At 46.3% G+C, this 24,437-nt stretch overlaps 8 protein-coding genes across 8 annotated transcripts; 4 read left to right on the top strand and 4 right to left on the bottom strand.

Annotated features, from left to right (window-relative positions):
• Nucleotides 1–317: 317 nt before the first annotated feature.
• On the bottom strand, nt 318–3,634 carry TREMEDRAFT_62718 (uncharacterized protein; the record flags this gene model as incomplete). The annotated part of the gene is made up of 6 exons (XM_007005018.1): nt 318–1,276; nt 1,324–1,461; nt 1,503–1,589; nt 1,636–1,725; nt 1,780–2,876; nt 2,949–3,634. The coding sequence occupies 6 exons, from the start codon at nt 3,632–3,634 to the stop codon at nt 318–320; spliced, it is 3,057 nt and encodes a 1,018-aa protein (XP_007005080.1).
• A 639-nt stretch (nt 3,635–4,273) lies between these two features.
• On the bottom strand, nt 4,274–8,818 carry TREMEDRAFT_39318 (uncharacterized protein). Its single transcript, XM_007004909.1, has 17 exons — nt 8,477–8,818; nt 7,598–8,427; nt 7,157–7,548; nt 6,854–7,102; nt 6,748–6,805; nt 6,630–6,706; nt 6,511–6,588; nt 6,304–6,384; nt 6,098–6,263; nt 5,865–6,055; nt 5,798–5,822; nt 5,672–5,755; nt 5,547–5,623; nt 5,438–5,496; nt 5,366–5,391; nt 5,123–5,318; nt 4,274–5,014 (listed from the first exon to the last, which is right to left on the bottom strand). The coding sequence occupies exons 1-17, from the start codon at nt 8,700–8,702 to the stop codon at nt 4,317–4,319; spliced, it is 3,513 nt and encodes a 1,170-aa protein (XP_007004971.1). The 5' UTR covers nt 8,703–8,818; the 3' UTR covers nt 4,274–4,316.
• A 183-nt stretch (nt 8,819–9,001) lies between these two features.
• Nucleotides 9,002–10,889, top strand: TREMEDRAFT_62716 (uncharacterized protein; the record flags this gene model as incomplete). The annotated part of the gene is made up of 7 exons (XM_007005017.1): nt 9,002–9,113; nt 9,163–9,172; nt 9,266–9,404; nt 9,446–9,587; nt 9,800–10,143; nt 10,309–10,373; nt 10,562–10,889. 7 exons carry the CDS (start codon nt 9,002–9,004, stop codon nt 10,887–10,889), a joined length of 1,140 nt encoding a protein of 379 aa, XP_007005079.1.
• A 155-nt stretch (nt 10,890–11,044) lies between these two features.
• Nucleotides 11,045–13,461, bottom strand: TREMEDRAFT_73992 (uncharacterized protein). Its single transcript, XM_007005159.1, has 13 exons — nt 13,254–13,461; nt 13,147–13,209; nt 12,994–13,100; nt 12,811–12,902; nt 12,557–12,727; nt 12,369–12,494; nt 12,296–12,323; nt 12,204–12,251; nt 11,993–12,147; nt 11,599–11,809; nt 11,537–11,555; nt 11,285–11,482; nt 11,045–11,169 (listed from the first exon to the last, which is right to left on the bottom strand). Exons 1-13 carry the CDS (start codon nt 13,313–13,315, stop codon nt 11,130–11,132), a joined length of 1,320 nt encoding a protein of 439 aa, XP_007005221.1. The 5' UTR covers nt 13,316–13,461; the 3' UTR covers nt 11,045–11,129.
• Nucleotides 13,462–13,674: 213 nt separating this feature from the next.
• Nucleotides 13,675–15,384, top strand: TREMEDRAFT_68902 (uncharacterized protein; the record flags this gene model as incomplete). Its single annotated transcript, XM_007005130.1, has 5 exons — nt 13,675–13,704; nt 13,804–14,590; nt 14,688–15,061; nt 15,129–15,202; nt 15,300–15,384. 5 exons carry the CDS (start codon nt 13,675–13,677, stop codon nt 15,382–15,384), a joined length of 1,350 nt encoding a protein of 449 aa, XP_007005192.1.
• Nucleotides 15,383–16,330, bottom strand: TREMEDRAFT_73991 (uncharacterized protein). Its single transcript, XM_007005158.1, has 4 exons — nt 16,178–16,330; nt 15,965–16,013; nt 15,727–15,851; nt 15,383–15,578 (listed from the first exon to the last, which is right to left on the bottom strand). The coding sequence occupies exons 1-4, from the start codon at nt 16,229–16,231 to the stop codon at nt 15,504–15,506; spliced, it is 303 nt and encodes a 100-aa protein (XP_007005220.1). The 5' UTR covers nt 16,232–16,330; the 3' UTR covers nt 15,383–15,503.
• A 225-nt stretch (nt 16,331–16,555) lies between these two features.
• Nucleotides 16,556–17,970, top strand: TREMEDRAFT_73990 (uncharacterized protein; the record flags this gene model as incomplete). Its single annotated transcript, XM_007005157.1, has 6 exons — nt 16,556–16,634; nt 16,744–16,790; nt 16,997–17,036; nt 17,083–17,165; nt 17,356–17,574; nt 17,775–17,970. The coding sequence occupies exons 1-6, from the start codon at nt 16,599–16,601 to the stop codon at nt 17,968–17,970; spliced, it is 621 nt and encodes a 206-aa protein (XP_007005219.1). The 5' UTR covers nt 16,556–16,598.
• Nucleotides 17,971–18,498: 528 nt separating this feature from the next.
• Nucleotides 18,499–20,849, top strand: TREMEDRAFT_57059 (uncharacterized protein). The gene is made up of 11 exons (XM_007004956.1): nt 18,499–18,552; nt 18,754–18,823; nt 18,934–19,001; nt 19,053–19,182; nt 19,234–19,277; nt 19,368–19,672; nt 19,726–19,797; nt 19,842–19,921; nt 19,973–20,051; nt 20,151–20,351; nt 20,445–20,849. The coding sequence occupies exons 2-11, from the start codon at nt 18,788–18,790 to the stop codon at nt 20,531–20,533; spliced, it is 1,104 nt and encodes a 367-aa protein (XP_007005018.1). The 5' UTR covers nt 18,499–18,552; nt 18,754–18,787; the 3' UTR covers nt 20,534–20,849.
• The last annotated feature ends 3,588 nt before the right edge of the window (nt 20,850–24,437 follow it).

Genomic DNA, 24,437 nt, shown 5'->3' with positions numbered 1-24,437 from the left:
TTGTATTTCAAACTTCCAATGTTATCGTGTACACTGTACGACTTAAATTAGACAGATGATGATACCGTACGAGTCATGTAATGATACGAGTAGTTTGTATTTTGTATTTTATGTTTTGTATTTCGTAAAGACATACGACATAAGCCTAATTTTACATCACTTGGATTCAGAACGAGAACGAGAAAGAAAGAAAGAAGAAAAAGGAAAAAAAGGAAAATTCTCTTCTATCTAAGTCCATAAATCCATTTGATTGTCCCTGCCAACCAACAGAACTTGAAAGGAAAAAAAGAACAAAAACAAAAACAAGACTAAAACTTTCAAGCGGTCATTTCCATTGCGCGCACTGCGTCCCGTACGTTGACTCCATCAAATTTTAATCCAGACGATAATCTTTTACCTCCTCTACCACCTTCCGTTTCTTCTTCCCCTTCTTCCTGTTCATCTTTCCTTTTCATCCCATTGGCAGATTTAGATCTATGATGTGTTAATCCTTGAGATTGAAAAAAGACAGGTTGCCCACGTCTTATTATTGCTGGACCATGTTGATTTGATGATGGTCCATCGAGTGATCCTAATGTAGGTATAGAAGCTGATGATTCTACCGATGTAGCTGATGATCTTGGAATTCTGAGTGGAGGAAAAATGGGTGATGTTCCCTGAAATTTATCAGCTATAGGAGTAGCGGTCTCTGAAAAAGCTCGAGATCGAGCTGATGTATGTGGATTTTCTGTTAAATGTTGTAATTCCTCCATCTTTTCCTCTACCCATTCGTCATTTCGGTGTGGAGCACTTTGCACATGACCGTCAAGAGTTGATATTGGAGTGGCATTTGAGATGGGGATATCAACTTGAGGAGGTAAATCCCCAATGACAGAAGCGGAACGCATCGTTTCAACACTTCCTTTTCGAGTGACGAAACCAGCTCCTGAACTGAATAAACGTTGAATACTAGGTCTTTTCGGTAATCGAGGTGAAGATCGTTTGAGTCTTACATGATGAACATTCTCTTCTCCGGACAAAGGGGTGATAGGTCGATGATGTGGATCTTTCGGTACAGAGGGAGGAGGGATAGACACTTCGCTGAAATTGATCAAATTGGATGCGGATTCGACAGTGGTGATAGGTGGGGGATGTGAGAAAAGCTCTTCGCGTCTGATGACGAGCTCATCGGCGAGATTACCAGGAAGATTGAGCGAAGGTCCTAAAGAGGTACGAAGTGCGTGAAGTGTCATACGATTTATATTGACATGTCGAGGGATAAGATCCAACAATTTGACTAAACATCAGTCTTGTGCAAGTGACAGAAGTGATGGATGAACTCACTGATGTCAGCCAAAAGGAACCAATGGGCAGAGGGGAGACATTGTAACAGTCTGTCCAATTCCGCTGGATCTTTATCCAAACTTTTATCGTAGGTCTCAAATTGATCGGATAGTTCGTCTGTGAGCAAATGATGAGGTACTACGAATTAGCTTCAGGCCATAATTGTAGCGAGTACATACGTTGTCGAAGGTACAATTTGAACACTCCAGCAACAGCATGAGGATCCACATCGCCCGGATGACATGGTGTGATATCCAAGTCGGCACCTGAGCGATCAGCCTCGTCAATCACAATAATTAATGAGAGACTCACCAGAGTCGAACTCCTTTCTCAATTTTGCTATATGACTACTTCTACCGCTGATCCTGAAGATCCCCTCCTCTTTGGGACCCCAGATCTCCACTAGTGATCAGCTTTGTCCACATGACAAATGATTGTTTGTCATTCGAAACTCACGATAGTCAACAGCTCTCACCACAATGGCCGGCAGACACTGTCGCCGTCTTCGATCCAATTCACTTCCTCCCTCCTCGGTTGACATGGCATCGACAACTCCAAAAGTCCTTCCTGTTTCTATAAGATCTCTTCCAAATACCAATCCCTCTCTTCCCTTCCCAGCACGTTTCACCACTCCAACCTCAAAGTGTGGTCCGTCGCCCCTCGGTTCTTCCTCCACCAATGGAATCTTCTCCTTACCTTTCTTTCCCAACCCACTTGACCAGCTCGAACCAGTTTCCACGGACCCGCTGGGTGAACGTCTGTTTGATCCTCCTAATTGACTCAAAGAGCTGATACTTCCTGCTACGCCACTCCTCCTTATCCCAGCCCAACCCTTTTGAACGGCCGAACCCGCATGACCGAGGACTTTTTGTGCTTGACTACGAGACGATCCTCCTGCAGGGATAAAAGATGAAGGTGGAGGAGGGCTGAGTGTAGCGGAGGAAGCTGATCGACTGAAAGAATTGTTGGAACCAGCTGCGGAAGTCCAAGCGGCTATACGACCTCGTATGTTACCAATATTTTCCCGAGAGGGATGACTGGGTGGGGGAGGTAAGAAAGCCGGTTTGCCAACACCTTCGGCCAACCGACTTCTGGTGGATACGACTTTGGCATATGTTGATTTCTTAGGAAGTTCTGGTGGAGGCATAGGAATGGCTTTGTCTGAAATGGAAATGATGCTACTGGATGCTTCCATCATTTCTCGTTCTTGACTTTGATGATGTCTGGGAGGTAAGGCAGGTGGATCGGGAAGAGCTGAAGATGAAGCAAGTGTAGTCTCTTCTTTAGCTACGGGACTTCGAGACTTTGCTCGTAAACCTGCAGCGGCTGTGTTACTAGCTCTTCGAAGCCAGCTCGGTTTGTTCTTCGTGGGAGGCTTCAGAAGATCTACTGAGGAACGTCGAGAGTCCAGGGAAGCTCGATCATCTGCGGTAAGGGGTAAGGATATGTTAGGTCTGACGATATCGGCATATGATGGACCTAATGGGGAAGGACGAAGAGAAGCTCGTTTTGCAATGTATAAAGCTGATACACCATCGATAGATACAGGACGTCTGTCAAATCAGCTCTGAAAGGTAACATTCCGAGTGGTGAATGAGCCGGATTACAGATAAGTGATAACGTACGATTTTGTTTCTTCAGGTTCTGGAGTTTTTGGTAATTTTTTATCCTCTATCAATATTCTTTTCTTATCTTCTGCTATTCCTGCAAATTGTGTTTCTTGATGTTTTGGAGAAGTAGGAATAGAATTATCCGTATGTTTATCCCCAACAGATTTTGAAGCTTCGGCGTAAGTTACCGTTCGATTAATCTTCGTATTCGTTTCCTTTGTCACAGATTTATCCTTTAAATCTTCATGACCTGAATCTCCCATATCGGAAAGTACAGTTTCGTCAGATTCTAAAATACCCGTAGTCATATTTGTAGATAAGGGACTAGGAATTGGAGTTGGTATAGGTGAACCTGTAATCTCGTTCCTTCTTTGTTGCGAAGCGTAATCGATCAAGTTGATAGTGAGCATTTTCATCTGACCACCAGTTACGACTTGGTTGAGTGAAGGACTGTTTGGAGTTGAAGTTGTAGGTGGTGTGTTTTCATCTTTTACATCGCTAGAAGGACGTGAACGTCCTTTATCCTTTTCCAATTCCAAGTGACGTGAAGAACGCTTGGACTCTCTTGTTATAGAAACTATAGAACGACGATTATCGTTATCAGAAATTTCGGATAATGGTCGAGTAGAACGTTCTCGTTCGGGTTTATCATTGAGATCTCTAATTGATGGAGAACCATCTTGGATGGTTGTTTCCATCATCAAGTGTGTTCAAATGGATGAAAATGATATTGTGTATCAGAAGGGGGGTGTTAACGTGACATGGATACGGGCTTTTCGAGGAAAGAGGTAGATTGTAGGAGTGAATTCCGAGATAATGATGTTCTCTTTTTTTCACTTGATGAATGATTTGTACTGAGACACTACCCGGTGTGGAGCAAAGGGAGATAGTGATGAGTGGAGTTGTAATGGAGAAGAGTTGAATGGGAGAAGACCACGTTGTTCTATGGTCCGGATGGCTGATGGAGCAATTTCCTTTTCCGGCCTTGATTTGAGTGACCAAACAAGAATAGTTGTACGCTTGACGACGGATGACAAGAGTGTGATGATATGATGGTGACGCACGATGGATACTGCACGTCTGTATGAGAATAGGGGTTAAGGAAAGGGGTGAATGGTACAAGGGGGAAGGAAGGAAGGGAGGGAGGGGGTGACAACGTAACAAAGAGAGGTCAAAGCTTTTGGAATTGTCGTCCGTGTGGCAACTGGAACATGGCACCACCACCACCACCACCACCACTGCTATCACTGCATCTCACAATGATCAGCTAACTACTGTCTCGTCTCACACATGAGACCTGAAGTGCGTCATCAAGCATGCTAGTAGGTACATGACAATGAGAAAATAACAAATGCAAAGTATACAACAACTACCATACAATCATCAAGTCGTCATGGGTGTCACATGTTTAGGTTCAGAACCAGACATCCCACCACGCAATTTGGCAGGTTTACTAGGAACGTTCGGAACTGGCTTTTTCACCGTCTTCACCACGTCAGGAGTCAACACAGGTGCAGCTAAGCCTTCCGGTGGAGAAGCATTAAGGTCTAAGGATGGTCTTGTTTTTGACAATGGAACCACAGCTTGGGGAGATCCATTGGAACGTTTCGGTATTGAAGGGGGAGAAAGTCTAGGGAGGGATCCTTGTCTGGAAGGTAAGGGAGGTGGGTTTTTGGAAGAGGAAACGAGGATAAAGTCACCTGTGGAAGTAGGTGTCATTAATGGTGTAGGAGATGCTGCGTGAATCCGAGAGGTGGTACTGCTCACTGAACCGTTGGATATTTTTCTGGGAATGTTGTTTATTGACCGACGTTCGGATGAAGAGGATGACGTTTGAGTGAGGGAAGAAATAGATTTGGTCGAGGGGATACGATTAGGGATCGGAGGTGGAGGTCGTCTATTTGATTCTACCGATGTTGAAGGTTGAGAAACTGACATGAGATAACGCGAGGCAGAACCGGATGGAACTTGACGAGTCACAGGATTCGTGTTCAGACTGGACTGAGATATCGTCCGGGATGGTCTGGGAGGTAGAGCGGGTGCTTTGTGTGGGAAATGTTTATGGCCATTACGCAGAGTTGCTGGACGTCAGAAAGAGAACCAGTCTTTAGATTTGTGGTGGTGCATCATTCAGATGATTATGATACGTGTGAAAGACATACAAGGTATCAACTTCTCCGTCACGTCACCAGGCCCACCATATAGAGCATTTTGTATCTTTGTATCTATCCGTCCATCATGCGACCGCAACGCTCCCATAATTTCCTCCGCTATCTGGTCCTTCTTGACGTGATCGATTTGTTTGACGTTAGCTCGAACAACAGCATATACCGGTCGGTGATCCGAAGTTCGTAAGTCTGCTCGATTGTACGTCTCGAGATGAACCTGTCTCGTCAGCATCGGAGTCCTCCACCGTCCTTCCAGTTACCCACTTCTGATCCCCGATAAAGGACACGATCTGCATTCAGTCAGTGATACACTCAAATGACTTTCCGAACACGCACCTGTCCAAGAAGGTATACGTTGTTTCTCGCTCGTGTCGTACTCGTCTGTGCCGTTGTCGCTGATTCGTCAATTCCAGGTCGCAGAGACGAAGGAACGGATACGTACTACTTGTAAGTGGGGAGGAAGGTGATGATTCCTTCTTGATATCCATGGAACACTTCGCCTGCTTCAATGGCCAGTTTGAGCTGTTCATAAGCGGAAGACCTTCTACTGGCCAAATTGCTGAAGCTCACCTGATCTGCTTCCACGAGAGACTCGATGTCATCAGACGCTGTCAACTCTCGCACTTCCCCATTCGGGAGCGATATCCGGTAATTCTATATGTCAGTCTCATATTGATGGGAAGGAAGAGAGCATACGAAATCAGCAGCCCAGATGATGACACTCGACTGTCAGCTGCGTTTTCGCCATTCATGGATCACTCACTCATGATCCTCAATCGATTTACCCCTCAAGAATTTGAGGCCTTCCGAGATGGTTCGATAATCGGCGTTCCTCTCAGCCACGTTATTCTGTCCTGCAGCTAAATGACAGGTCATGAAGCAGAAACTCGAATCGAAAAGGTCCAAGCGTATGCCCACGCCACCTTTGTTCCCACTGAGTCCTTGCAAACCCGTCTGCATGTCAGCAACGTTAGAGCCCCAAGACAGGACACTGACCTTCTTGGTCGCGGTTTCCACATTTCGGACGTTTGGGGCGAGATCGGAGCGTATGACAATGATGAGGGCTGTTCCGACTAGCTGTTCACTTCGGAACAATAAATACTCTGGATGCTTCTCCCCGCGAGCATGGAACGTGTCCATGATGTACTTTTCCCACATGCGTCTTCGATCAGTCCGTTCCCCCCAACCATGGAGGGACTTACCGTTTAGCAGGATCAGTCTGGAGGATTTGACCAGCAGTAAGTTCTACGATTTCTTGAAATGCAATCATGTAGATGTCCGCACTTTCGCGTAAGCATAGAGATGAAGAGTTCGAGAACTCACTCTTCTTTCCCAGCGGGGAAAAGCCACGGTTCAAGGGATTCATCTGGTAACTGCACAGAGTCAGCCTTACGTTCATGGTTGATAACACTGGTCTCACCTTGCCATTCAGATTCCAGGTCCCAGCGAAGATTGTGATTTCTCTGGTTTGAGAGTATTCGTCCACCCTACCGGGTCAGCTCAGCTGGGGTGATATTGACCTGCTTACCGCGCAGCCAAGGCAGTCTGTACAGAATCCCCAATAGGGTCGAACAAAACCACAGGACGCTGACCAGCCATCATGCCCTGATAATGAGAGTTGATCGACGAGAATTGTGGTGACTCACCAGTAACATATCGATTGACGTTTGTTTGCCCTTATCTTGAAAATTGGTAATGTACGCTCTGGCACTTGTCAGCTTGTTTACTTACTGGGTATCAAACACGACTGACCTTCCCATACTTTTGGTGGCATCACTGAGTAATCCTGCAAAGGTCTTTTTACCTGATCTCGTGGCTGAAGTGTTCAATGCGCCTGTCCCCGCATAAATCTTACTAAGCCGATCTCCATTGTCCGCCCAAAGCTGTCGATGGGCGTTCCAAAGAGTGGGACTGGTTGCTAATGGCGAGCCGATTGATCGAAGGAATCTAGCTAGGGCAATCGAGGAAATGACTTCTTGAACATAATTTGTCCTATCAAGGCTACGAGTTAGTATCACAGCCCTACACAACAGAGTGACTGTCTTAGATACTTACCAGTCTAAACAGTTGACACGAAAAACTCCCTGTTGTCTTTCGATGATCTGTCCGGTCTCCGCATCGATGGCCGTCCATGCAAACTTCTCAGATGACCGAACAGGACCATTCAGTCTGGTGGAAAAGTCGTGTTTGGGTGCATCCTGCCCGTTGGTTCTGACAGAAGCGTGAAAGTCATAGGCTGTGAGATCTAGATCACCCCGTGGTGATGTCCCATCATGGGGCATCGCTTCTAATGTCTGTCTGAGAGATGCTAGATGATCTGAATATGCCGCCGACAACATAGCTTCGGAATCTCGCTGTCCTAGTAAGTTGACCGCATGAATGGAACCGTAATGATCCATGAGGTCTAGGAAGTGTTTATCGAAAGCCGGTTGTGTGGCCTGAGGAGGCTGCATGATCAATGAAATGTTTGCTAATAATAAGAAGACCACGACTGACTCTGATTATCTCAACCTTTTGTTGTAGGGTACCAAGACCTGTGCTTGGTTGTTGCCAGAACATCGGCACCGAACCTCTCACCTCCACATAGCTCAAACAGACGTTACTGGTCGCGAGCACCACTTCTGTCTCCACAAAGTTGGCCACTTGTCCATCATCATCTATCCCTCTTGTTCTAAACCTTGCTCCGGCGCGTTTCCAACTCAAACGGCTGATAATCCCCAACGCGGCGATCTCAGGTCTCCCATTCTCGGTGTATGTCCCCGTAGCTATAGGTACTGACCCACAGAATCCCTGTAAGACTGGTATGAGCAAGTTTTGTTGATCCAAGCCAGCTTTGACGCTGGCAGGAAGTTTAGAGCGGAAGTTCAATAATGGTGCTAAAAGCTTGGCGTTCCAAACGAATCGTTCGTCAAACGTATCGAGTGGATGTTTGACCAATCCTTTCTCCGCATGAACCCAATCTGTATCTCCCATCCGAGTGGAAATATCCCATTTACATTCCTCAGCGAAGAAAAACCCGCCCGATTCGAGGTATTTTTTCATTCCTGCACAAGGATGCTCGAGTCCCTGTTGTTGAGCCTGGCTTTGGGTGGATGATTGAGATAAAGGGTAAGCTTGAGGATTGTAAGGATCTTGCCATTCGTCCAAGGCTACTGAGGCATTGATGGCAGCAACGAGATCAGGTGGATCCCAAAAAGACGACGAAAGGGAAAAGAATTCGACCCCCAAGACTCGAGCTGGCCGTAATGAGGAAGAAGGGAGAAATGGGGATAAAGGGGTAAAATCAGTCATGAGTAGTAGAAAGATTTCCGGTATTGGAGACCTCTCTAAGAAGTCAGTAGCATCATAGTAAGTCATGAACGTGATTAAACATACCCGTAGGAACACAAGTGACACCTAGAACACCTTCCACAGTACGACCTCTGCTCACCATGACTAACCCCCGCATGTCCACTTCCTCCATAGCTAAGAACTCGGCCACCACAACGCTCTTTGATGCCTTTGACTCGGTCGTATCTGGGTGTCGAAAGACGAGAGCATGGTCAGAGGTCAAGAGGAAGAACGCCCGAGGGTTGGGTCGAAGGTAGAGGGAAGCGGGCATTGGGTGGGGATGCCTTCAAGATGCTTGCTGACAAACGGATATGTATAGCCATGAAATATGTTAAGATGTTTTGCTACTTCTGAATGACGCTTCGTAAGTCAACAAAAGGGAAAGTGAAGAGAAGGAATGGAAGTAAGGTGGAACAAAGATTAGAGGTGGTTTTTCAATTGACCGGATCCGAGTATCGTCGTCATCGTCATCATCGCCATCATCGCCATCGGTCTTGTCATCATTATCATGTAACTTGATAACCTTCTCGCTCGTTGAGACAATTCAGCCAGTATAGACGGATGGGAAAAATGGACCCATACAAAGAACCGATCCCGAGCTTGTCTGACCCTCCCAAGCTAGGTCCAGGACATTCTCTGACCAAAGTTGATAAGCTAGAATTTCTCATATTGGTCGATAACAGTCAGTCACTCGGGCCTTTTCTTTCTCTGAGTTCATGTTGATCTCTTAGGTATCGAATGGTGATTCCCATCTTTGTTTCTCTCTACTAGATAGCTAACAAGCGGCTTGACTCCTTCTGTGCTCGTACACGAGACACACACTGACATTTTTAGGTTCTCCAAACTTCCCGAAGGCTTCAGCCATGAACTCCCTCAACACCTCCCAAGAGCTCCTCTAGACCCACTCACCAAGGTCCCACTGATTGACTTTGAACATTATTGCTGTGGTGCTCATGGATTGTCTATCTTGCTGGTAAGCTATCAAATGACCTTTGTCCCGCTGACGGAAAGTAGAAAACTACGGTCAATGGGAAAGAGCATCAGGTCTTATTGGATGCTGGACCGGATGGTAAGACTATCGAGAGAAATATCGAGGCTATGCAAGTGGATCTAAATAAATTGGATTGTTTGGTATTATCACATTGGCATTCCGACCGTAAGTCATCGTTCCTCAATTCAAGTCCTCACCCACCTTCAACTCCCCTGCGTCACTCACCCATCACTACTCTCACCTTCTTCCTGACTGATCCTCCTTTTTATCTGTTCTGTTACCAACAGATACACGTTTAAGTGACGGTTCCCGCTATCTTCTCTACCTTTGTTTGAGCAATTATTACAATCATGGGACTCACCAACTGACCAGTCTAGACTCAGGCGGTATCCCCCAAGTCCTTTCCCTTCGTCCGCCTCATCATCTTCCCCTCCGTGTCGACGTCCACCCAGATCGTCCGATCAGAAGAGGTATCGCCCCTCCTCCCACTTATATACCCATAGCATGTCTCAACCCTGATCCGACATTTGATCAAATCAAAGGTTTGAACGGAATGGTTTTTCAAGCCAACTCACCCCACGAGGTATTGGGGATGAACTTTGACAAGACGGGTGTGGAGGTGAGCGGGGAAGTTGAGAGGGTGACAGGGTTTGAGAAGGGTATACCGGGGGCGGTTAGATGGGTAGATGAGGACGGGGATAAAGGGTGGTTTACCGATGAGGTGAGTTGGCCCATCTCACAAAACGACATCGTCCTCGCAGTCGTACTGAGGGTTTCAATAGAAGGTAAATTTTGGTAGATATGGTAATTGGGGAAGTAAAACTTGCCGTGGCAAGCTTAGAATATAGGAGGGAATCGTGGTATAATTTGTTTTACTGACGGATAGCTCATCATGGACGAACGATACATTACAGTTGATGTCAAAGGTAAAGGACTGGTGATATTCAGTCCGTGAGTCTTTCCTATAGGCCCCTCCCCCTTATCTCGAGTCCCAATACTACAAAACCATCAGCCCTGACATTCCCTTCTCCACAGATGAGTTATCAACATCAGTAATGGTTCTGAGATGGAAGCGACACTCCTTCCTTTAACCTTGAACCTAAGATCTTACAGCCAAATGGCCGCCGCTGACATGCTAGTTGTAGCCACGCAGGAATCTGTAACGTCATTATAGAAGCCATAAAACGACACGACAGACCGATCCATATGGTAGTAGGAGGCTTTCATCTCGTTCCTTCTCATTCACAACCAGTAGCGGAAACCATCGATTTTCTGAGTAATAGAATACATCCTAAGCCGGCTTATATTCTACCGCTCCATTGTACGGGTATGGAAGCCCGTGCGAAACTTTTGACTGAAATGGGAGAGAGATGTGTGTGTGCGGGTGTAGGGATGAAAGTTGTGGTCATGGGGAATGATGATGATGAGCGGGGATTAGATGAGTTAGTAGTCAAGGTGGATTTATGACAACTTCTCCCCTCATATACCATAGCTTCAGTCTAGGAACAACAGTAAAGACTTTCATGGGGATTTCGGAGGTTCGGGCATGTAGTTATACGAGAGGTATGATAATGTGAAGAACCCGTATCATACATTGTAAGGAGATGAACCTATGGTAGGTTATGAACACAAGATATGCATATGGCAAGATAGAATGCAGATGAGGAAATCAATAATTCCTAGTCATAAAAAAATTCGTTCTTTCATTCACATTGGGATAGTGGGTTCAGGTGGGATATAAGAATAACTATCTATATCAGTCTTCTTTCAATCTCGACATCAATTCGTTTCTCCTTCCTTCTGATACCGAGGTCAAGGTATGAGGAATGATAATTATGTCTGTGTAGACGAATCTCACTCACTTGAAACATTGTTGATGAAGATTATAATTCGCTTTTCTATACAAAGGATTAGGTTGTGCTGTCAAACCCGGTCTATCGACGTATAATTCCACAGTCAGATCATAAGACCTAGAATCGTTCACTTGGAAGTTAACGGATCCTATCACCCTTTCACCTTTATTGACGGCTAGTGGTTCAGGTAACATCAACCTCGTTTGTCTATACCATCAGTCACTTGACATTTGACATTTTACACATGAATGTAGAACGTACTGCCAATGAGTCCTTGGAGCTGGAATGTCAGTCAGAGGGAGATATAGAGGATGAGAACATACCGTTAGGTCCTGTGGATAAACGTACGTGTAAACCATTGATGGGAGCAGAGGGAGTAGGAGGTGGGTTTAAAGCGGAATCTTGAGTACCCCAAAGCCAAGAAGCGGGAGATGAGGAAACGGGGAAATCCCAGCCTTCTGTGGAGGAAGAATCAGCAGGAGGAATGGAAGAGGAAGGATTAGGGTAGAAGTCGAGGTCGAACCATGATGCCAGCTGAGGAGTCAGGTAAGACACTCTACTCGGCCAAATGATCGCTCCAAACGACAATGTTTGATAGCTCTACTGACTATTTGCGACATGGAGGTAGGACCGTCAAGGAGAGATCAATACGGCAACTCGGAAAGATGATCAATGATGGAGTTGTAGACTAGTGGTGAAGGTAAAGATAGAACTTACCCCATGGATCAAAGCTGTCCGCGTAACGACAAAATCCAATGGCGTAGAGAATTTCAACAGGTCGGATATATTGCAGGTGTAGAAATCGAATGTCTCCGGTGGGCAAGGTATAGAGAGGAGTGAATTAGGTGGAAACATGCCAACCACAGGTTGAGCTGTCAAGATCAGCCCCCTCTCTACCTCAGCCCAACAGTCAAAAAAGAAAACATACCAAAGACTTCTTCCCTTGCTGCGTTGTACAATTCTCTGAAATCGGTACCTAGGATCAAAAATCCTCGGTGGAAAATTTGACTGTTGACTCACCAAACAAAGTCGAGTTGAAAAACTGCGCCTATAGGCATCAATCACCTGGCTTTGGAACTATGAGTTGACACACCTTTTGCTCAGTCTCATGATATATAGCCTCATCGGTAAATGGACAAAAGTATATCTGTCCAGACGAAGGAAGCATTTGCCCTCCAGGTTTCAAGAACAAATCTCTAGCTAATAAGAATGATTCGACCTGTCAAGATTAGCTTTTTGACAGAAATCATCTTAGGGTGTGATGATGGAAAAATGACATACCATACGTTCATGTAAGAGCATAACTCCTATAGGTTCTGAAACGATAGTATCCACTTTTCCACTTTCCAAAACTTGTTTTTGTACAGTTTCATCTTCCACTAAACCTTTTACGACACGTATTCGATCTTTCAAATGCCAATTCGAATTTCCCCGATTGGCAGCGTTGACTATCTTGAAGATCAGCGAATTCCCACGACTTGCGTAACGAGCATGGGCATTTTGTCAAAGAAGCGAGTGAGGAAAGAAGAACTCACAATTGAGATCTTCTCAGCCATGGTAGAAGCTTCTAAAGCTATGACATGCTTTGCTCCAGCTTGAGCAGAAATGTACGACAGAATGCCAGATCCTATCATATAAGCAACCTTTTCTTCATGTCGGAGGATCCAAAGGACCGTACGACTTCTCATGGTTGGAAGATGCGAGACACTCAAACTCACCTGCCCCAACGTCCAATACCAACTTATCTTTGAATGCCACCTCTGAGTTCCCAAGTATAGCCTTTCTATAAGTCCCCGTCCTGGATGTATCCCCAATCATATTAGCTCTGATTTCATCAGTTGACTTCAACTTTTGATCATAAGATGACGCACTGGTTTTGGAGTGAAGAGTAAAAATGAAAGTAATAATCTGGATCTTTTATCGGTACTGATTTTCTATATCACTCAGCATTTGTTCCAACTGAATAAGGGTGAATTACTTGGCAGGAGTTTTGACGATGATTTCGTCGTCCATATTGCTGTCGGGATCATCTTGATTCATGATGCCACGCCGTCCAGGTGAGGCAAATAGGACTGAGGGCGTTGAGGGGTCTGATTTTTGTCACAGCCCTACTCTCCACTCTCTAATTTTTGACTAACCGACTTGGAAATCAAGTGTATATGGAGAAGGACCGAGGTGCGATCTGATGATGGAAAAGTTGAAGCAAAAGGAAGGGAGGATGGAGGAAACGAGGACAAATTCCGTTGGTCGGACAGAGTTACTCCTACTCGGAGCCAATCCCACTCGCTTCACTCACTGTTCTGAATCGACTTTTCCCTTCGACTTTTACACTTCCTACCGGCTGCCAGCTGCCGGCCATAAGCCTGAGATCAGAAGGTAGAGGACCAGATCATAGCATCATGGTCCTTCTGTCACCTCGGACGGTCTTTGTGGGCTGCTCCAACCTCCGACCACCATACATTTCCCGAGCGCTCTCCTCTCCCCTCACTCAACTTAGACGTCGTACTCAATCCACCATATCCCCTCAGCAGCCCTATCTCATAGAAGGCAAGACCTATCCTCTAGATTCATACTCCAACACTCCTCCCTCTATTCTCTCCAAATTACCCCGTTCACTTCACACTCAACCCAATCATCCCATTTCCATACTTCGACAAATAATAGAATCACATTTCTCCACATTCAAGTCTATCATACCCTCCTCTCCCGTCGTCACCGTTCATGAAAACTTTGACGAATTAGGTTTTCCCTCAGATCATCCCGGAAGAGCTCTCACAGACTCGTATTACCTAAACAAGGAATACATGCTACGAACACATACAAGCGCCCATGAGGTTGGAACATATCGAAAAGATTTAAATTCATGGTTACTCACTGCGGACGTTTATCGACGAGATGAAATTGATTCTTCTCATTATCCAGTCTTTCATCAAATGGAAGGAACTCATATTTGGCCTCAAGATGAACTGGACGTGTTACCGGAATTGAACAGGAAGTTGTCTATGGAATTGAAGAAATGTCCACTTATCATTGAAGATCCAACAAAGGTCGGACCTGATAATCCTTATCAATCAGAACATGATCCTGTTCATGCGGCTGAAATCACACAACACTTGAAACATTCTCTGAATTCTCTCATATTTCGACTTTTTGGACAATCTGCGACTCATGAGGGTGAGCCATTAAGAGTGAGATGGATAGAAGCTTTCTTCCCTTTTACAACTCCAAGTTATGAAGTGGAAGTCTGGTGGAATGGAGAATGGTTAGAATTATTAGGTTGTGGAGTTGTCATGCAACGTACTTTAGATCAAGCGAGTGAGTTTAGGTTTTTTGTATTGATAACATGACCTCTCAAGGGTTTCGGTATACATGATGAATGTGAAGAATTATCGATACATCTGCTGATGAATAGGAGTTGGTCATAAAGCCGGTTGGGCATTCGGATTAGGTTTAGAAAGAATAGCAATGGTTTTATTCGATATCCCTGACATCCGACTTTTCTGGTCAACAGATCCAAGATTCATCTCGCAATTTTCTCCTGGACAAATCACTCAGTTCAAACCTTACTCAAAATATCCACCGTGTTACAAAGACATGTCATTCTGGCTTCCTATTTCGTCAGTCCCCGCATCATCAGAACATGGGGCGGTCAGTGCCGGTGGCAGGATACAAGAAGGGGAGATGAGTGTGAAAATGGACGAGAATGGGGGAAAGGTATTTCATGAAAACGACTTTTGTGAGATAGTGAGAGATGTAGCTGGGGATTTAGTAGAGACTGTAGAGTTGGTAAGTGACACTTTCTTGTATTTCCGTTTAAGATACAGGATATGGGAGTCAAAATTCTGACTAGTAGATTGACGACTTTACGCATCCTAAAACGGGACGACAGAGCAAATGCTATCGTCTCAACTATCGAAGCATGGATCGGTGAGTTCTTGATTCTCTCTTTCTTCTCACATCCTTGTCGACTTTTGATCATTTCATCCTTCGTAAATGATGGAATGAGTTGGCGGCTGATATGTAGTTCACTAAGTAATGCAGAAGTCAATGTACTGCAAGACCAAGTCCAACGTCGTGTCGTCCAAGAGATGGGCATCGAAATGCGTTGATCAAAATATCATCCATCTCTTCAATCATGCACACTTTACAAACTGACAGATCGTGTGTTCTCCATTTCTTCCCTTCCTCTCTCTTGTCTCCTCATACTTCCTTATTTGCAAGAGGTGATCTACTTGAGCGCTTTGTTCACTTCACCTTTGGCTTCGTTGTATGCTCCTTTAGCTTCTCCGCTCAACTCAGAAGCCTAAGAGTAAGCAACCATTCTCCTTCGTGCCCACCTTAACGAGACCTGCATCATCAAGTACACCCAGTACCAAGACTCCGTGATGCTAGACGAACAGACGAAGCCATGGAGTAGACTGAAGGGCAGGAAAGAAGAACCAAACGCTCACCGCTCCCTTGGCGTGTCCTTCTGCTTGAGCCACTCTACCCTTGGCGACATTATCTCCTCCAGCAGCGAAGAAGTAGTAACCCACGCCGGCCAGACCTACGGCCGCGGCGGCGTACAAAAGAGTGTCTGAGGTTAGGTCCTCGCTCTCTTACAACTCTTCAACGTCCAACGAATTGTTGGTATTGGATGTGTCCCAAGTATTGTGTATTGTACGGGACAGGAGTGAAGGGACGACTTACTGTCACTTTTAGGAGGTGTTCCAGTAGGCGGGACGGTGGCATATTGTCTCTGTCGTGTCAGCGTCCTCTTTCTGAACAAAGAAGGAGATGTGTATACCCCCCGACGTCAGAGATTTGTCTCTGATTTAATTACCTTACTCGGTCCTAGCTCTGTCCCCCGGTGAATTGTCCAGCTATCTTCGAGAGGGTTGTGGAGGGGACAGGGACACTCACCACCGTTGGTCTAGCACGGACTACAGACCTGGTGACCACTCTAACAAATACCATTTCTTCTCAGATTCTCTTATGTTGTTGAACTTGATTCGGATCTAACGCTTTAATGAATGACAAGATAGATATGGAGCTTGAAAAGATGCCCCCTTCCTCTTTTCATCCCATGATGCCAGAGGCCAGCGACGAGAGGGTATGATGTCACATCTTCCTTTAGAAACGTGTACGAAGCAGGACTTCCAGGTGGCGGTAAGCGAGATAGGCGTGTGAGATAGACACGCCTAATCAAGTTTGGGTGGGGCTCCGACTTGGAGTTGCCGGGGGAACGAGCGTCTATGGCCATTTCGCTGCGTTTGAGAAGAGCTGCGACAACGGAGGAATAAAGCTAGGAAAGAAGGTTTGAATGGGTGGGATATAGAGAGGGATGGCTTCTGCTAAGATCCTGACTTTGGCCATCCGGGTGAGTCCGGCTTGACCTCTATCTCATTCAAATTGTCCGAACCTCTGGAACAGACGCTGGAAAACGCGATGAGAAGGGAGAAGGATGTGTATGGTGGGCTGATGAATAGACACTGGCGAAACCAATTTCTACCACCATAAAGAATCAAGCGGCCGAGTGAGTGAACTTCCTTACCAACTCGTGACAAAACACCGTATCCCCTTCCTTGGTCGTCCTCCACCAACATTCGGAAGCCGCTCCAGGTAATGTTGCTTGTTGCATGGAAGGAGGCATGTGTCTTCGGAACAATCTCGATTTCGTTGTTCAACATTAAAAGCAACTGGGAAGGATATACACAGTTGTGGTCGAAGCTGAAGTATCAGACATCCAACATTTCGAAGTGTTTGTATAGGTCTTGCACAGGTAAACTCGCCATTCTCTCAGTAAAGACATAGAGCTGACGGAATAGTCTATGCATAGAACAGAAGCTAGGATGAGATTGGGGTTGTTGAATGAAGAAGCGAAGAATATCAAGCCTCTGAATGATGTTCGGTAAGTTGTATTGAACTCGCTTTACTCCGTTTTCGGTACTTACTCGGTCTCATAAGAACTACTACTGCTAACAACCTACCTTCACTCTATCCCGTGAAGGGGCACGTGGTCAGGGTGATCTATCTCAATGGGACGTGTAGGGTCCTCTGAACTGATGACTTGACAAGGAAGGGCAAATGCTGATGGATAGTGCCATACAAAACGGAGCTACTTTTCTAGCTGAATCATTTCTCTTTCTGGTGGGCGCAGGATTGATAGTGGGTGAAACATGGCGGTCGTCACGGAAAGAGACGAGACGACGGGATGAGGTACATGAGAGGTTGGATAATTTGGAAGAAGACGTGAAAAGTATACGAGGGCTGTTGGAGAGTGCAACTTGGAGGGAGGGAGTGGATGACTTGAGAGAGCGGTCAGTAAATTCTTCACGTTTCTATCACCGCCCTATGTTACTTTGACTCTCTATGACCTCACTCGATTCCGTGACACCATCAGAGAGAGTTTTAAGCACATCGTGATCAACGTTCTCTCGGCAGTGTGTCCGTGACCGGTGACCCGTGGCCGGTAGCTCGTTACATGTGGCACGTCACAGGAGGAGTGGCTAATGACCAGGAGTGAGAAACTGGAACGAGTGCTAGAGACGGTCATCTCCAACGGTCTCAAAGCGGGATGGCTCGGTTTAGGTCACTCAGATGAATCAGGAGAGGGATTACCCTTACTTCAAATGAACAGATCAGGAAGAGAAGTTGTGGGACATGGACATCGGATAGACTTGTCATCGCGAGTAGAGGTGGATGATCCTGCTTGACTCGTGCATCTGCATCTGACGTTAGCTTGCCTGTTCTTGAGTGATCATGTGTCACGCTGTGCAAGCGATGCCCACTTCGAGGCACACCAAAACCTGAGGGTTCACTCTTCTTATCGTAAGTGGATAAACTGCCAATATCGGGAATTCAATCGTATAACGCCGAGGATAGAAGTTCCGGTTGCAGTTGTACCCCAGTCTGCCACGCCGTCCTCCAACCCATTACAGACACACCCTTCCCACTACCCTCCCATCATCTTTCCTCATATCTTCTCATATCAGCCCCTCTCATCTCTTCAACCCAAACACGTACATCGCTGGGGGTTAGTCCTTCCAGCTCTACCTGTCCTTTCTCAGGTGTTCTCACTCTCACCTTTGTCTCTTCCCCAGACCGTGTGGACGAGCTCCGCTCTGATCGCCGCCGCCCGAAGCGTCTATCCTACATCGGGGTCTCTTTCACCTCATCGAAAGCCTTTTTCTCAATAGTCAAGAAACATATCACAAGTCTTTGTCAACCATCTCAAGGAACATCAAGGTCGTCAATTGTCAATTGACAAATAGTACGGCACTTTTGATAATCTTCATGTAAGCCTTTTACTACTGCACGATGTGGCGAAGAGAGCTCACGCATCTTTCCCCTCTTTACGCGCTTTTCCCACATTCTCAAACCCTACTTTCACTCATGCTGCTCTCACAAAACATTGGCTTCTCATCTCCCAATGTACAAACTCATCCCAACTTGATAACAAACCCACCTTGGTATTCGTTCCCCCACCAGACTGTCAGATTTAAAGCCTGGTGGCCCGTCTCTGGTAAAATCATGGCGGATTTCGTAAAGCTTTCCATCTTTGGTACAGTAAGTCTTCTACTACCTCCCAGACCTCACCCATTATCACCTTCTTCACTCCTTCTGTTCCCCAGCGATGCCAGGTCTGTGATAAGTCAACCCATTGCTGATGTACACAGGTGTTCGAGGTAACCACGCGATATGTAGACCTTCAACCGGTCGGTATGGGCGCATTCGGACTCGTCTGGTAAGTGTCCCATCGAGCTCCCTTCTCCAGAAAGTGGCTAACACCCTTCAGTTCCGCAAAGGATCAACTCTCCAACACCTCTGTCGCTATCAAAAAGATCATGAAGCCTTTCTCCACTCCTGTACTCAGCAAGCGGACATATAGGGAGCTCAAGCTTCTTAAACATCTGAGGCATGAGAATGTCAGTCGTTCAATACTTTAATATCTCTCAGGTGCACATACTGATCTGCAGATCATCTCATTGAGCGACATTTTCATATCACCATTAGAAGACATGTGCGTGTCGCCTCTTCCCCCTTCTCTCCCGCTTCACAACCGGAGGCGGTCCGCAGTCGCTACCCCAGGAGACCCCATGCTGACCATGAGATACTTCGTCACAGAGCTGCTTGGTACCGATCTCCACCGACTGCTCACCTCTCGCCCGCTTGAAAAACAGTTCATCCAGTACTTCCTTTACCAAATCCTTCGTGGTCTCAAATACGTTCACTCCGCCGGCGTTGTCCATCGTGACCTGAAACCATCAAATATTCTCGTCAACGAGAATTGCGATTTGAAGATTTGCGACTTTGGATTGGCCCGAATTCAAGACCCTCAAATGACGGGATACGTCTCTACGCGATATTACCGCGCCCCGGAGATTATGTTAACTTGGCAGAAGTATGATGTGGCCGGTGAGTATCCTATGCGCGACCACGATTCATAGAGTCTGTGCTGATGCGCACAGTCGACATCTGGAGCACAGGCTGTATTTTCGCCGAGATGTTAGAGGGAAAGCCCCTCTTCCCAGGGAAAGATCGTCAGTCACGAACACGCTGCAGATTGATTGTTGCTGATGCATAGACGTCAATCAATTTTCCATCATCACCGAGCTCCTTGGCACACCACCAGACGATGTCATACAAACTATCGCCAGTGAAAACGTCAGTTGTGATACATCATTCTCTCAACTAGATTTTCGCTTACCGGAGTAGACCCTGCGGTTCGTGCAAAGCTTGCCCAAAAGGGAAAAAGTTCCATTTTCTTCGAAGTTTCCGAATGCCGACCCTATCTGTGAGTATGCCTCCTTCTGGCACACATCTCACTGTTCACGCGCTGTTGGAGGCGATCTGGCACGATAGATCCATATTTGCCAGCGCTGATGTATTCCAGCCCTTGATTTACTGGAGAAGATGCTTGTCTTCGATCCTCGTACCCGAGTCTCAGCTGCCGACGGGCTTTCCCATGAGTATCTGGCCCCGTACCACGATCCCTCCGACGAACCCGTCGCCGCGGAAGTCTTTGATTGGTCTTTCAACGATGCGGACCTGCCAGTGGACACATGGAAGGTGATGATGTATAGTGAGATCCTGGGTGAGTGGTTGTGGCGTACCCTTTCCGATCCCTTGTCCTCTCCATACTCTTGTATGACGTGACAGTCAACTTGGGCCTGATGCTGATTGGCAGACTTCCACAACCTCGGTGACATTGGCGCAGGCGAGGCGGAAGGACCAGTGACTGGTGAACTACCCGCTGCGCCCGTGGCTGCCTCATAAACCGATTCCACATTTCCGACGTCGAACGCCTAGACAGCCCCGATCCTGACATTGAGGACCTGCGAGAGGACGTAGAAAAGTTGAGCGGATGAAATACAGAGAAACGAAGGAGGAAGTTTGAATTATTCGACTGGGTTGTTTGTGTGATTTCCATTCGAGATGGCAGCAGTTGGGGATATACACCATTTTCATTCTCAAACTATATACACAAGTCACTTTTTGCCTCATTCCCGCAATACCTATTCTTTTACTGTCCTTTGGAAGAATCTCGCTGCACACGTTTTGGCGAGCTGTTTTGCATGTCTTTAGCACCATCACGATCGTACCGCGGGCCCTCCCCAATACTGACATTCACCTGACTGAGAGACGAGCCGATCGAAGATACTCAGGATGATCGAGAGAAGTTGATGCGGAGACTAAATCGGTGTTGATCTACTTACTCACGGGGGGGACGGGGGGGGGGGGGGGGGGGGGATCAAGCATCTTATCGATACAATACTGCAGACAAATACGCCTACGGGACTATCAAGAGGAAAGCTACGATTGCGAGAAGACGTGAAGACCTCGGGGCTGATTGTGTACACCACTACGGATAATCGCCTGCGACTGAAAGAGCGAAACCTCCGAGCGTGCGTATCCGAGGAGAATGATATGGCCACGAGATCCTCTAAGTGTGTGACTTGGTTTTTGACTGAAGGAGCATATGCGGACGGACCAGGAGATGCGGAATGGGAATGTATCTCTCTCTCATGCAATGCATTCCATCATCTACTATGCAAGTATGCATACCTTCACTGCACATAACAGGAACAAAATCGAACATTTGAATTAGGCAATCACGATTGCCATGTCAAAAACAATGAATCCGTTGGCAACGAATCACTTCCGGTCACTGCTGCTTGAGTGACTCGAGTATCATGTTGGGAGTCAGATTGCTTCTTTGTACGCGTCTTTTGGTGAGATAGCCGAGAGCAGTATGTAATAGCCTGCCACTTCATGTATTGACTTTGATGGACTGCTCGACACCAGAGCCAAGCTGTTAGAGCCACTTCAGTCAACATCGAGTCTTTTTGGTCAATAGAGTACTTGTGTACAGGTAAGATAGTCTTGATTCGCAGAGGCGCTAACATACTCAGCTCCTCTTTTGGTCTGTCTGTGTACAATTTAGCTGTGCTTTGAATCTGGGGTGTGTTCATGTAACAGATTAAATCAGGTGTGGTCTCTGCATCATGATTGTTCCGATTTGCATCAAACTGTGATTGTCAACATTCAGCCACAAAAGACATAGCAAACTGACCGATGTTGCAAATATCAGATGGCATTCCCCATCATTATCCATTTCACCCAGAAGCACCGAGATCTTTGCGTCTGTGATCAGAAAGGGGAAGGACAAGTCATCTATCCCTTCCAAGACCCACTTAGTGACTGTACGACCATCCGAAGGGTATATCTCGTAATCAACACGCCTCCAGTAGGGATGACTAGTAATCATGGACATGGAGGTAGACATATTGTCAATGATAGAGGTGGGTAAGTATGGTCGGAGTAGAAGAGAGTAAGTCAAGTAGATGGATACTGGTTAAATTCCCCATTTACCAACCTATTAGCCTTCTTCAACTTAATTCAAACTCCACATCTATCAACGGAAATGGGTTTTCAGCGGAAAATTTTAGAGTAGAATTGATAAAACCAAACGGACTATCCCCATACGGCCAACACGATCAAGCGTCGCATGGGTTTGAGGCGATCCGTGCGGAAATGGGTAAGAATAAGATGAGGTAAAACTCTGAGTGAGTTGATTCATCCCCTATCAAAAGGCCGATATATTCACTCGGTGTAACGGTTGAAGCTCGAGATACCATAGAGCAACGACCGGAAGAGGGTGAGTTGTGGCTCGGAACAGGTCAGTAAGCTGGTTTCGTGAGACAAAAGTTGTTAGCCCATAGGATTGGTCCAGGATTGGTCCAGGACGGCCAAACCGCCATTAAATACTGTAATTACCCCTTCCGTGGAATATTTCTCCCTTCAACTTATCCTCTGAACTTGATTCGATTGTCTCTGGTTTACTGCGTGTAAGTGGAATGTGATAAGTATAGAGACATGTAGAATTGATGTATGCTCTTTTCCCCCTCTGGATTATCATCTCAATATTAACAGTTGAAAGTCCACATACCTCTGTGTATAACTAAGGCAAGTTTCTATTTCAACTTGTCACAAACTGTGTAAGTAATACCACATAACGGTACAGATTGGTTATACGATTTTATTCTGTAGCCTTCGATGTTATTCTTTACCATCATCGTATTTGTATTTGTCGTACACTTCAAATAGATTAAAAGTCTCAGTACCTCTGAATATAGTGAAGATATCGCACCGATCGTACGCACTTGAACGTGCATACAAACCGACCCGACGAGACATCGGGAACCGTACGACAAATCGTACACGACACACCGTACTGGTGTAGTAGAATAAGGACAGTCCAGCTTCGGTTGTGACGTAGACGTCGCCTCGTAGACGTATAAAATCCAGTCCGTGCTGGTGGCGTACACAGTAGAGGCCTCTGGTGTACGTCTTGCGTACGATAAGTCCTCTACGAGAGTCTATTATTGTAATACAATTCATAAGCTAAATTTAAAGCACAATGTCGCATGATCGTTTGACTACGATCGGTCTCAAATCTGTACCCGTACTATCGAGTCAAAGCAACTACTTTGATTGGAAACTTGCCATTGAAAACTATCTCCTTATCCATGGATGTCTTGGGATAATCGAAGGTACGGATGTCAAACCATACTGTCACGGTCCTGTCCTTGGCAGACCTCGATGAATCAAAGACAGGTGGACTGCAATTGTTTAGTTAGCTCGGACAACGACGGTTAGTATGTTGTCCGTAGACTTGTGATATAGTCGGACGGCTAAAGTGACTTGCTGTCACGAACTACGTCGCGACACCTCGATTACTCCACCAACAATGACCCTCCTTTGGCCATCAAAACCCCATCACGCCTTAACCTTTTTACTCTACACGTAACTCAGGACTTCTGACACCAAGTACGGCGAAGTTAGACGGAGTTAGGCTAAGTAGGAACAATGGGAGCAGAAGTACGGCGAAGTTAGACGGAGTTAGGCTAAGTAGGGACAATGGGAGCAGAAGTGCGGCGATGTTAGGCGGAGTTAGTCTAAGTAGGGACAATGGGAGCAGAAGTACGGCGAAGTTAGACGGAGTTTAGGCTAAAGTACGGGACAATGGGAGCAGAAGTGCGGCGATGTTAGGCGGAGTTAGTCGAAGGAGGAAGAGGATGGCCGAGGGCTCGGGGAAGTTGGACGAAGTGCGTTGAAGTACGTCAAAGCGCGAGAGGGTTGGATGAACGTCTAGGAGGAGTAGATAATATTAGCTGAGAAGATCGCTGAAGTTCTTCAGCGATCCTTGATTGTTGTCAGTAGTAAAAGACAAATAGAGATAGCTATACATCGAGATACATCGCCATCAATAGAACAAAGCCTTAGTTAGAGTAACTACGCCGAAGTACGCCGTAGTTACACTCCTTTCGACGTCTGCGCCCTCCTGGTTGGGTGAGACATCGACTCAGAAGCGTCAAGTTAGCCGAGGTTCGTCGACCGTCGGTCTATAAGGAAGAAGTTGCTCGACGGCCGTGACACTTGCGAAGGATCCGGGCAGGTCCAGATGACGATAAGGGTGTATGTGATGGTGTGAACAGGGGTAACGATGATGAGGGATGTGTCGGATGTAAGTAGTATGTCAAGATGAGGTCTTTTGTGTCACGGCCGTCGAACAACTACTTCTTAATAGACCGACGGTCGACGAACCTCGGCTAACTTCACGCTCTGAGTCGATGTCTCACCCAACCAGGAGGGCGCAGACGTCGAAAGGGGTGTAGCT

This window comes from Tremella mesenterica (assembly GCF_000271645.1).
Source record: "Tremella mesenterica DSM 1558 unplaced genomic scaffold TREMEscaffold_6, whole genome shotgun sequence".
Taxonomy (NCBI): Eukaryota; Fungi; Basidiomycota; class Tremellomycetes; order Tremellales; family Tremellaceae; genus Tremella; species Tremella mesenterica.
This window is presented reverse-complemented; position numbering and strand designations above follow the sequence as displayed.